Raw genomic sequence first — 13,476 nt, forward strand, 5'->3', positions numbered from 1 at the left:
TTTCTCAATTATCCAGTGTGCATCAGCAATGATGTCTCTTGTTCCTCGGTCTTTTCTGAAACCAGCTTGAACATCCGACATTTCCCTTTCCACGCAGGGCTCTAATCTACATTGGATGATCCTGAGCATTATTTTGCTAGCATGTGAAATTAAGGATATTGTGCGATGGTTTGCGCAATCTGTTAAGTCTCCTTTCTTGGGTATGGATATGTAGACTAACCTCTTCCAATCTGTTGGCCACTGTGTTTTCCTCCAAATTTGCTGGCATAGTTTGGTTAGAGCCTTGACTTCTTCTTCTTCTGTTGCCTGCCATATTTCTGTAGCTATTTCTATAGCTATTCCATCGATTCCTGTAGCCTTCTGACTTGGTAATGAGCGGAGTGCTGATCTAACTTCATCTTCCCGAACTAGAGGTTTTTAATAGTGTGTTTTTTTAATTAATTAATGTTTTTAATAGTGTGTGCTAAATACAGTCTCCTCCATAGATAAAACTGTTGTCTTAGATCAACTATGAGTCTCATGAATCATCATATTTATGTCAAGCAACATACAATGAATAAGATATGCATGTCAAATTGCTCAAGCCATCCTCATTAGCTATTTATCTTTTTAGGTCCAGATATTGAGAGTATAAATAATTAAACACTGAAGGCTGCTTCTTGCATTGTTTCAGGTGCTCACTTAAAAACACCAAAACCCTTAGGTGCACACCAAAAGAAATAAAAAAGTAGCGCAACTGCAACGAGCAGGTGCTCGGAAACATGTGCATTATACAAGTATACTTGTGAAGCAGCCTGTGCTGGCTGTGATCCGGTTGAATGCACATTCAGTGGCAAACCCAAGTTGACTGTTGTTTGAAATACAAGTTCACATAGTCCTTTAGATAATTTTGCTAAAGCCTCATTAACAGGCTTAAAACAAATTTAAGTAGGTGCAGTGCTGAAGTCAGTTTTTAATAGAATCCAACACAAACAATCCAGGATCCCAAGAACTGTGAAAGTAGTTCCATGAGCTTCATTGGGCTTTAGACTGGTTTCCCTTTGAACAGTAGGCTCCCATGTCACACAGCAGATTGCTTCTGAAACCAGACAGACTTTCAAATGCAGTTTTATAGGACATGAAGGGGCAAAAAAGATGGTATAAATGTCTTAGGAACATAGGAAGCCGCCTTTTACCAAGTCAGATCATTGGTCCACCTAGCCCAGTCTTGTCTACACAGACTAACAGTGGCTTCTCCAAGGTTGCAGGTAGGAGGGTCTCTCAGCCCTATCTTGGAGATGCCAGGGATGGAACTTGGAAGCTTCTGCACGTGCTAGGTGGACCAATGATCTGACTTGGTAAAAGGCGGCTTCCTATGTTCCGAAGACATTCATACCATCTTTTTTGCCCCTTCGTCCTATAAAACTGCATGACATTTGCCCCTCAAAAAAACAACAACACACATTATATTGAGTGCAAAGTAAGTCTAGCCAGTTCTTTGGAATCCAGCCACAATAATTTAGTTTGTGCACAAGGTGAAGTTCAAGCACTGTAAGCATTAAAAGAAAAACATAGACATCATGCTTAGCAGTTCGCAGAAGTTGAGATGAAAAAGCAACTATTTTAAAGATTCTTATATTACTTGCCCCAAAAGTTAATATTTAACAAGCAGTAAGAAAACCTCCACAAAGCCATTGCTAGTTAATTCTCCAAACTACTCTTGCTGCTGGAAAAACAAGAGCGTGTGCACAGTACATGCCCAATCACATGTACCTTCTTCAAACAACATTTCAACATAAAGTACTTTCCAGAAATGACACTACCTGCCAATAAACACACAACAGCAAAGCTAAAGGCAATATAACAACTGTCATTCGGAACACAGACTTCTGAAGCTAAATACCACACAGACATAAGTGGTTTTAAGCACACAGCCAACACACGTTCTTCTAGTATCCAGCATTCATCTCTCTTCCTGTTGTCCCTTAGTACTAATCATTCTATTCCTTGACTTTCAACTCTCCTTGTTTTGAGGACTGCATTACTATGTACACTTTTTTGTATTACTATTATCTATGTATGTAATTCGTTAAATATTCTAAATTGTGATACAAATTAAGGTTTGGCAACCAAAAGAATTCAGATCAGTAACGCACCAGTTATGTAGTATGTTCAGTTCAAGTGTCTCAAGCTACTTAGAAAAGCAGATCTAGTTGAGCATAATTTCTCATGTGTTCACCCAAGTTTAAACATCAATTAAACTGATGTACAAACCTCATAGTGCTCATACTCATCTGCATCAAATGTCTTGAAATCAACAAATCCATGATGTAAGGCCTGGAAAGAAACAAATGGCAATTTCTCAAAGAGCAATCCAAAAAAAGGAACTTTCTTTGTTCAAGAAAGAACAAATGTTCAAATCTGAATCCTATTTTAAATCACTGGGCACTACTTTCAAGACGTTAGATGTGCTAGCAAAACTCAGAAGATCTTTAATACACATACTGTAATAAGATGTTGCAGAAATATATTTTATAGTTGTCTAGTAAAAGGCCTGTGAAATGTGCTTCTCTTCCCTATTTCTTTAGCCCATTATCTCCTTTTCCCACCCATAGCTCCTACAAATTCTCTGTCATCAGGGAGATGGAGAATTCATCCATCACGGTCTTCTACAACCCAGGACCTAGCTCTGGGAGAAGGAAGAGGAAAAAATCTGAAGTTCTTCTACCCTGAAAAACTCAGGATCTGACTTTGAGAGGGAAGAAAAGCAGTGAGTTAAGACATGTTACCTCCTGATCCCAAAGTCAACTCCTTGGTATGACAAAGAAGCAGAATACTAGAACTGACTCCTTTACATACAAGTATTATTTAGAGCAGCATGAAACTAGATTGCCTATGGCTCTGGTAGACAATTTTTTTGAAGTTGGAGAAGTAGCTAGATGAGTAGATGTCAAAGAGCACAGGTCTCTTCTCCCAATAACTAATTTTAAAAGCCAAACAAGACTCCACACTAAGGTAAAGTGTGCCGTCGAACTGGTTTCGACTCCTGGGCGTTTTCCAGACTACGAGATTTACAACGGTTAATGCGTTGCAAACTGTGACGGAATAGTGTAATGGTTTCAAAACGAGAGTAAAGGGTGAGAGGAACTGGCACGCCTGGGTGGGTGCTCTCTTCCATGGCGGTGGTGGCCAGCAGTCCCTCAGCTCTCCCACCCGAAGCCAAGGCAGGCATGCGGGCAGCCTCACCGAGCGGAGCAGGCTGCTCACCACTCACTGGCTGCCGCCACTCACCCCACTAGCCGAGGGAGGTGTGGGCAGTCTCACCGAGCGGAGCAGACTGCTTGCTGGCTGTCGCCACTGCTCCCGCCCCAGAGCCAAGGTGGGTGTGCAGGCAGCCTCACAGCGCAGGCAACCTTGCCACTTGCTGGCTGCCACCACTCCCTCCCCAGAACCAAGGTGGGCATGCGGGCAACTCGCTGCTCGGAGCAGACCCTTCGCCTCTCACTGGCCACTGCCCGTCTCCCCCCACCACACACAAGCACACATGGCAGCAACCGTGCCGGCTGCCGTGGCACTGGGAGCTGAGGCAAGGCGATCAAAGCAGGCTACTTACTGCTCGCTGCCTCAGCTCCCACTCGCTCTCCCCCCATCAAATGCCTTGGCCGGTGGGAAGCTGAAGCTGAGCGAGCAGTGAGGCAGGTTGCTTGCCACTTCCACTGCCACAGCATCACCACCATGGGGCCCCTCCAAATGCAGGGCCCGGGGCAAACACATCAGTTGCCCCATCCCAAGGAAGGGCCTGCCCCAGGCAGCATCTCACTAGGGCCGGGGAACCTTGCTGCTTTCTCCTCTCCGCTGTTGCCCTTGCTGCTTCCCTCCTGCCGGGCCCTCTCCTGAGGGAGGATGGCGGCGGCATGCCTCCAGAGAAAGAAAAAAATAAATAAAAAGGAAAGGAAAGGAGGAGGAGAGGCGAGTGCTCCTCCAGTGATGGCTGTGGGACTGCACAGAAGTAAATGAATCATGATTCAATTCAATGGGCTTCCTTTTAAGTAAGTGACTGGTCTCTCTCCATGCCCTTTGCCTTGTAGTATTTATCTATCTCTATATTTCTCTTAGGTGTGCCAGGGAAAATGCGTCCCGGCAGCCCAGCTGATTGGCTGGGCTGCAGGGGCGCCTGATTGGCTGGCACAGCGCACCCAGGAGAATTTGGCCAGCAGCGGGCCAGGCTGTGGGTGGTGATGGTGGCCGCAGGCCCGGCCTGCCCGTGGAGGCGAGGCAGCGGGCCCGGGCAAGGTGGCGGTGGGCCCGGCCGCAGCAGTGGGATTCGGCCTGGCAGCCTGGGCAAGAAGGTGTGGGAGAGGTAGCCGGCCTCAAAGAGGCTGACCGCAGAGGCTAGCAAGCGGCGACAATGGGCCTGGCAGGCCCGGCCACAAAGCCAGCACTCGGCCTGGTGGCGGGCCAGGCCGTGGCGGTGCTGGGCCCGGCCGCGGAGGCAGCTCATGGCCAGGCGGCGGAACCAGCCACTGAGGCCAGATGCCCGTGGGAGGCTGGGGTGAGAGGGAATCGGGCAGCGGGACTTCTGCGTTCGCCGCCTGGGAGGAGGAGCGGCCACCGCCGCCCGGTAAATACTGTAAAATAAAATGCAGGGGGAGGGGGGAGGAGGACAAGAGAGCGGGGGGGAGGGCAACAGAGAGTGGGGAGGGGGAAGGGAAGAGAGAGCGGGGCGGGGGAGGGGGAGGGCAAGAAGGAGGAGGGAGGGAGAGCAAGAAGGAGAGAATGGGGGAAGGGAAGGGCGAGAGGGAGGGCAAGAGAGTGTGGGGAGGGGGAGAGGGGAAGGGCAGGAGAGAGAAGCAGGGGGGAGGGGGGCACAAGAGAGAGTTGGGCAGGGGGGAGAGGGGGATGGCAGGAGAGAGGAACAGGGGGAGGGGGAGGGCAGGGCAGGAGAGACTGGGGCAGGAGGGTGAGAGAGAGGGGTGGGAGGGGGAGGAGGGCAAGAGAAACTGGGGAGGGAGGGAAGGGAAGAGGGGCAAGAGAGTGGGGTGGGAGGGAGGGGAAGAGGGGCAGGAGAGTGGGGCGGGAGGGAGAGAGGGGGATACAGCCAGCTCCAAAGAGAGCACAGATGCTCTGTTGGCTAGTTATTTATTTATTTAACATATCTGTATACTGCCCAAACCGCAGTTTACAACAAATAAAAAGATTAAAAGATTGCAACAATTTAAAACAACGTCAAAACTATTAAAATCTATTTAACAATTAAAACAGTATCTAATTAAAAGCCAGGGTAAACAAACGTGTCTTGACTGCCTTTTTAAAAGTTGTAAGAGATGGGAAGGCCCTTAAGCAAGTGGGATTGCACAGAAGCAAATGATTTAGTTCAATGGGCTTCCTCTTCAGTAAAAAGTGCACGAGAAAGGGTTGGATTCAGGAATCTGCTCAGCTGCACTAATATGAGTCTCTAGCCAAAGTAGCAAATTAAACGGGGAATGCATAAAAGAACCCCGGGGGGGGGGGAATAAAAATAAAATAAAATACATAAAATAAAAATACCCCTCTGATCTCCTCCCTCCCCCCTCCCCTTCTGTGTTGAGAAGCTCCAGTTATATTGGAAGCAAGTGGAGAAGGAAAGAGGTGTGGGGTTTGGGATCTGTGGAAGGAGAGGAGGGGAAAGCCAAAATTTTTCCCTGCCTGTTTCTCTCCCCAAGGTGAGGGGATGGGGAAAGCAAGCATGAGTGGGGGCAAAGAACAATCCACACTGCAAAACGCTACAATGAATAAAATGCGGGGCAAGGCTTCCTAAAACGGAAAAATACAGCTACTTTCCTGCAACACATTTACAACATTGTAGGGCAAAAACGCATCATTAAAATTTCTCATGTGATGAAACTGTTCCTGGACAGTACCACTTCACATTGCAGGTGGAAAATACATCATCAAATGTTCCCCCACAAAACAAAGAAATTCCAGACACAGGAAACCCACATGTCAGGGAGAAGGCTTTGCTAGAACCCTTCTCCTCAGCATGTTCACTTCCTATATGAATGTAGGTGTGTGTGTGTGTGTGTGTGTGTGTGTGTGTGTGTGTGTGTGTGTGTACAGTGTTTTTACGCATGAGGAAGTATTTGTCTATGCAATTCCCACCAGCAGATTGAAGTGGTACATTTATACAAGTTGTTTCCCTAGACTGATCTGATCTCAATTCCTTTCATGGAGAGAGATTTCTGAAAGAAAGACCATTATGTGAACAACTGTGTGCAGTAACCTCTTTTGAACAGAAACATGCTGGCAAAGCCTGCTGCCTTGAATGATTCCACATAGGGTTACATGCATGAATGTCTTAGGCTGTACCAGAGTGGAATCATAAACCTTGGGTTATTAGCTTTAGCTGATATATTAAGGGCACTGTAAATTACTACAGAAATCTAAGTCCGTACAGTATTTTAACTCAACAACTCTGGTGACAGATTGCTACAAAGTCCCCTCTCCATCCAAGTGACTAAAGGCAGCATTTTAATTTCAAATACACTTTGATACATTACCTTTTTTATTCCCTGTAGGCAGTCCAGAACAGTTAGATTATATGTACAGTTTCCAAATGAGGCATCCCTATGAGAAAGAAAAGTGTTAGTATATCCCAATAAACATACATGTAAACATACCAAAAGATAACAGCATTTCAAGGTTCAGATTTGTGAAATGGCTTTTAAGATACAGTATACATACACAGCTTACCTCAATTAATTGAAGATGCTTATGTTCTATCTACAATTTTAATAGGATGGCTTTTTAAATGAATGCAAATAATAGACTTGTGTGTGTAGCAAAATATTACTACCTCTATACACCCCATACAGAAACAACGGCTGACATCCAAACTAATCCTGAGCCAACATGCTTGGGTTTTCTGTCATGCAAGTGTGGAGAGGAGATTTTCAGCTGTCACTCATTCCCTTTGCAGGCAACTGGGCCTCCCAATATTATTTTGCTGGGGATACCCCAAACCTCAGGGACATAGTTTCAGGAGACATGTAGCTGTAGAAAGAAGGGGGGTGGGGTGGGGAGGTGTCACCAAAAACCACACCTCCCCTCCTACTTCACGTGACCAGGGCTGGATTAAGCTCTTTGCTGCCCACAGGTGGTCAAAAATTTGCCGCAGCAGCAAGGGAGGAAGGAGAGGAAGAAGTTTAAATCAATTTTTAAAATGTTAACTGCCGCCGCACTCGCACCTGCCCACCTCCCAAATTATGATGGCAGCGGGTCGGGGCAAGACAAATTTGTGGACATGTGGAGAGGGCGGCAATACCCCTCCTAACCAAAGCCTGCCCACCTCCCAAATGGCTGCCTGACTGAAATGGCTGCCTGACACAATTGCCTGACTTCAGGCATTGTGTGTGCAGAAAGGCCCGAAACCAGGCAATTGCAGTCATATGGGAGGTAGATGGGCTTGGGTTAGGAGCGGTTTTGCTGCTCTCGCCGTGCCGCACGCTCCCAAATTTGTCTTGCCACAACTCAGTGTCATAATTTGGGAGGCGGGTGCAAGGGAGCTCTCACTGCCACACTCCTGTGTGGCAGCAGTTTTAAACATTAAATTCCTCCCCCCTGAACAAAATTTGCAGCTGGGGGAATTTTGCTGCCATAGGCAGTCGCCTCTACTGCCTCTCCCTTAATCCGCCAGTCCATGTGACAGAAAACCCTGGTGCATCAGCACAGGGTTAATCTGGATGTTGGTCAAGATCACTTAAAATTAGTAATGCAAACAGAACATCTGGCTATTATTTCAAATCACAATGAATTACAATCCTCTGGTCAAGTCATAATAATCATTTCTTGACATTATAAATACTTTTGCAGAACAGCAGTAGACTACCAAAAACTACTTTACATATAAACAATGGACTGACCACTAGTTTATTTCAAGTAAATGTTATAAATATATTGCCAGTATGATCCAAATGGATTTTGAACCATAGATTTTATTTAGACATTTTTAAAGCAACAGAAAACTGTCGATTTAAAGATGTGCCTTTTCTTTGTTAAGTTACTTTAAGGCAACTGGGAATTAAGGGCTGGAATTGAGTCAACAGTTTTAGCTGTCTTTCACCAGATAAGTTCAGTAATCTTCTACTTAACTGCTACGTGGAGAGGCCTTACTCTATAGTTTTCCATTATTAATATTCTTGCATACATGCACCCGCCCCCAGCTCGGAGTTAAATTGGCCACCAAGAGAAAAAAAGTTAAAGACGATTTGCATGTACAATACACCAAATATTACTTTAACAAATGTCCACTTTTTAGAAACAGAAGTTAGAAAGTTCTTGACAAAAGAAAAATATACTAGAGATGTGGAAATCGGTTTTAAGTCGGAGCAATCTGAGCTTGAATTGGGGTGATTTGAGTGATTCAAACTTGAATCACCCTTTAAATAATAGTGGTGTGCACGGAACCGCACCTCCACAGTCCGGCACTGGGGAGGGGGTCTCTTTAAGGGCAGGGGAGGGTGTACTTATCCCTCCTGCCGCTTTCCCCCCTCCAGCGCTCCTGTTTTTTAAAGCATTTGGGGTGGCAGGGTACCTCCCTGCTGCCCCTTCCCCCATTCCTCGGCAAAAGGCTTCAAAAACCTGACTGTGCTTGTGCATGTCGCACACAAATGTCATGTCTGTGTGTCACATGCGTGTGTACGTCTGACGTGCACAAGCACGCAACGCACGGATGTGACATGTGCACATGAAATCAGGTTTTTGAAACCCCATCATGCATGCATAGATGACGACATGGTGGAGCAGCTGGTCTTCCTGAAGGCCAACCTCCACCTGCTGGGCTATCCCAAGCTGGCCTTGGAGAAAGAGTTACTCATGGTCACCTCCACCCACTGCAACACCATCGGCAGCTCACCAGACCCTGGCCAACCCCAAGCCCAGATGCGTCAGTTTGCCTAGTGCTGCTGCCACACACAGAAACACATATGCCACTGCCATGGCCAATGATGGACTAGTGCCCTGCCCCATGTGTCAGGCTGTCAGCCAGGGCCCAGAACCAATCTAAGACCATGGTGTTATCCAGACACAGGCAGAGATCTACGCTAGAGAAGAATAGACTTCTTCTCATGGTAAGAGCAAAAGCTTTGTTTCTTGTCAGACCATTGGTCCATCAGCCCAGGACTGCGCTGTCTGGCTGGCTGGCTGGCTAGCAGAAAGGTTTGATTTTGTGGTTGTCTCAGCACTGAGTAAGTATAATATGCTTGCTGTGCTACTGTTTGCTGTTAACTATTTGGTTTTGTTGGATCTCAGATTGACAAAGGCAGAACTTGGGTGGGTGCCTGCCTGGAGTTCTGGTTTGGTCTTTTTGTGAGATGGTGTTGTGGCAAGACACAGACAGTGGGAGCTCAGAGGAGTGGGAGTGAGAGTGTAGTATTTCTTGGTGACTGCTGTGATGAGCTCCATGTCTGGCCCTGAGACTAACTTGTGCTTCACTCACTGCTCTGTAATCTGCACTGTATGGTATATTCAGTAAAAATGTGGCTGAAGACATTTTAGCTGACTTTACGGCCGTGCTTGCTGGCTCTAAGGGTGGTGCTATGGCAATGCTAGGAAATACGTAAGGAACCAATTGTATGTGATAGCGCAACTTGTACCAAATGATGTTAACGCTGCACAGGTACTGTGGTTAGCAGTAGATTCTGGGTCAGTGATTTATTTTTGGTCTTTTTTGAACTGTGTTTGGAAAAATGTGGTGTTCCATGTTGAGAGGGGCTTTGTGCTTCTGTTCTACAGTGTTTTTCAAGGCATAACTGCAAAATTTGTACACTTTGCTTGTTTTTGTCATATCCAATACTGGGGAACAAAAATCACCTCATTGTTTCCCATGGGCAGCCCTAGGGAGACCAAAGTGGGTTGGATGGTAGTGTGTGATGAATGCTACCTTCCTATCATTCAACCATCATAAGAAATGGGCAAGCAGGCAACTGTTTAAAAAGTTTTAACCTTTCCCCCAAAACCCCATAGGATTCTATAGGGTTTTTTTTGGGGGGGGGAGATTATTATTATTAATACTACTTTTACTTAACATTGCCCGCTTGCCCATTTCTTTTGAGCATTGGTTGGTAGGTAACACCCATCACACCTACCACCCAACCAACTTTGGTCTCCCGAGGTCCTACCCATGAGGAACAATGGGGTGATGTGTGTTCCCCATTGTTCCTTATGGCCTATGGCGCTGTTTCAATGAATTGATTTGAGTATTTGTGGAATCTTGGAACATCGAGGCCACGAGGGCGTTAGATGAAGTTGCTCCCAAGCATCCTTTTACGGTTCGTGGATCCCAGCTTCCTTGGTTCTCTGAGGAGCATAGGGAGATAAAACAGACCAAAAGACGCTTGGAATGCCGTTGGAGGAAAACTGGTGCCGAAGATGACCAAATGCGACTACTTACCCATATTTGGGAATATTCTAGGACAATAAGAGTGGCGAAATCCCACTATTTCTCCTTTCTTATCGCATCAGTTGACTCTCGTCCAGCGGCCTTATTTCGGACTACCCACTCCCTTCTTAGGAGAGAGGAGCCGCTAGATGTTCAATCTGGCCGCTGTGATCAATTTGCTCAATTCTTTGCTGATAAAGTCACCCACCTTCGGCTAGAGTTGGACTCTACTTCTATAATATCCAATCAGATAGAGAACATTCTGCCCTGTGATGTTATATGGGACACCTTTGAGTTGGTCGAGGAAATGGACACAATCCTTTCTTGGTCCTTTTAGATCTCTCAGCGGCCTTTGACACTATCGATCATGCTATCCTTAGTGGTGTGCACGGAACCACACAGTGCAGTCCGGCACTGAGGGGGGGTCTAACTTTAAGGGCAGGGGGTAGAACTTACCCCTCCCGCCGCTCTTCCCCCTCCGGTGCTGCATTTTAGATTTTAGATCCTCCCTGCTGCCCCTGCCCCTGTTGTTGCCTGGAAGTCGCAGTAATATGAGCATGCACGCGCACCTGTTGCTGCCATGTGCGTGCGTGCCACATACATCACACGCACGCTGCATGTGACGAAGGCGTCGCGCACACGGCAGGAAGAGGCACGCGCACCACAACGCGCGCATGCGTGCTCATATTACTGCGACTTCCGGGCAACGACGGGGGCGGCAGGGAGGAACGCTGCCGCCCCCAAAACTTCAATCTAAAATGCAGCGCCGGAGGAGGAAGAGCGGCGGGAGGGGTAAGTTCTACCCCCCCTGCGCCCTTAAAGATAGACCCCCCTTAGTGCTGGACCGCCGGACCGGTCTGCCTCCGAACCGGTTCGGAGGCCTCCAACATGGCCTCCAAACCGGTTCGTGCACATCCCTAGCTCTCCTCCTTGATCGCCTGCGTGGGTTGGGTATCGGGGGAACTGTCTTACAGTGGTTCCATTCTTACCTTAGCGGGCATGTCCAGTGGGTATGCATTGAGAACAGATGCTCTGACCCATGGCCACTCCTTTATGGAGTTCCACAGGGCTCAGTTCTTGCCCCTGTCCTCTTTAACATCTATATGGAGCCGCTGGGTCAGGTCATTTCCCAGTTTGGGTTGAGATTTCATCAGTATGCTGATGATACTCAGCTGTATATTGCCATCCCAGACCATTCTGGAAATGCTGTTTCTATGCTTACTCGATGCCTGGAAGCTGTTAAGGTCTGGATGAATCAAAATAAGCTCATACTGAATCCCAAAAGACTGAATTACTCCTACTCAGCCCTCGTACCGGCCAACAGCTGGATGTGAACCTTGTTTTAGATAGGGTGGAGCTGCTCCCGAAGAAGCTTGTACGTGATTTGGGGGTCCTTTTGGACTCGCACCTCCACTCCTGCAGGTGGAGGCTGCAGCCAGAAGAGCTTTTGCCCAGCTCCATCTGATTCGCCAATTACACCCTTACCTTGATCAGCAAGCATTAATGACAGTGACCCATGCCCTTGTTATCTCCCACCTAGATTATTGTAACGCCCTCTATTTAGGGTTACCTTTGAGGATGATCGGAAAACTACAACGGGTCCAGAATGCAGCGGCTCGTTTACTTATGGGTGTCAGAAAATATGACAGGGTAACACCTCTCCTGCAGTCATTGCACTGGTTGCCTATTTGCTACAAAGTTCAATTTAAAGTCCTGGTTTTGACCTTCAAAGCCTTGCGGGGTTTGGCACCTGTTTACCTACAGACCTGTCTCTCCCATCCAGTTACATCCCATCCAGTCAGATCTGCTCAGATGGCCCTTTTGTCAGTCCCCGATTTCCGGGAGGTTTGGGGCACTAGGACCCGTGAAAGGGCCTTCTCGGTTGCTGCCCCACTTCTCTGGAATTCCCTTCCTCTGCAGATTCATTTAGCTCCTTCTTTGTTGATTTTTAAGTCTCTATTGAAGACTTTTGTCTTTCGCCAGGCTTTTACCTTGTAGTTTACCTATCCCCCCCCGTTAGTTACTTTAGTTTTATTTAGAATGTAATTTTAATGCTGTTTTGTTTTGCATGTTTTTTGTACACCACCCAGAGTCTTCGGAGTGGACAGTATATCAAGTATTTCTAATAAATCGATAAATAAATAAATAAAATATTTATTTTTACATTTATATTCTGCTTTTCTTCCAGAGGGCCCAGAACTCAAATTAAATCACAAAATACCATTTGTGCATCTCTAAAATAAACTGTAATCAAGGTTTTTCTTTTTAATATTTGCTGTATTAAGAGTGGAGTAAATCATTGTTAGAATATGCATGCTATTTATGTGAAAATTTATCCACAGATGAAGACAAAGCCCAGAGACAGAGTTTTGTGATGCATCATGCCAACTACTTAAAAACTTATTAATGTATTGCACAAAGAATGCTTGTTCAAGATGTCTGAATGGGGCAAATCAGTCTAACAACATGACCTCCTGTGCTTTGGGAATACAAGCCTAAATATAGATCTGTGTTTAATAATTCACCATTCAGTGGAGCGTTACTGCGTTTGGGGCATCTAGTCTGTATAATACTAAAGGCAGATAAATACTGGATCATCCACGTATCAAGAATAAGGTTTTTAAAAGATTAAAAGTACAAAATGATAGAAAAATCAAGGTATATTTCAGCCACATTATGTTCTTCAGGGGATTAAGAGAATAAGAATTTGCATTAAACATTGACTGAGATCAGCAGATAAGTCCCACGAAAGACAATTGCCATCACATATCAAAAGCACAAAGAATTTGTGTATGCACATGCCTAATGCAATTTCTCTCAGGCATTTTCAATACAGGTCACTCTAATGCAATTTGCCATCCAGGATGTACAAGGCTAGTTGCAGTTATTCAGCAAGGGAGGGAGGGAGATAGGTAGGCAGACACACCCACCTAGATGAACTCTGGTATCATTTGTGCTAAAGTCTGTCACTAAAACAAATCTTTAGTTGACTAATCAGTTTTAAATCAATGAAATCTGTTTAAGCATAAAAATGAAGAAAGCAACATTCTAGGGTTTTTTTTTGTTCAATGAGAGCATGCATG

The 13,476-nt window shown here is 46.1% G+C and overlaps 1 protein-coding gene across 7 annotated transcripts in view; it reads right to left on the reverse strand.

Moving 5' to 3' along the window:
- The window catches only part of CDC14A (cell division cycle 14A), a 185,554-nt gene that overhangs the window by 109,279 nt on the left and 62,799 nt on the right, over positions 1–13,476 (reverse strand). For all 7 annotated transcript variants that reach the window (XR_008307409.1, XM_053251102.1, XM_053251106.1 and 4 more), the window contains exons 6-7: positions 6,516–6,582; positions 2,254–2,316 (exon numbers count right to left, since the gene is read on the reverse strand). Coding sequence is in view for 6 of the 7 variants with exons in the window: in XM_053251102.1 (XP_053107077.1) it covers positions 2,254–2,316; positions 6,516–6,582 (130 nt within the window). In the remaining variant the exon portion in view is untranslated. The remainder of the gene's footprint in view (positions 1–2,253; positions 2,317–6,515; positions 6,583–13,476) is intronic.

The sequence above is a fragment of the Hemicordylus capensis genome, chromosome 4 (assembly GCF_027244095.1).
Source record: "Hemicordylus capensis ecotype Gifberg chromosome 4, rHemCap1.1.pri, whole genome shotgun sequence".
In the NCBI taxonomy this organism is placed as follows: Eukaryota; Metazoa; Chordata; class Lepidosauria; order Squamata; family Cordylidae; genus Hemicordylus; species Hemicordylus capensis.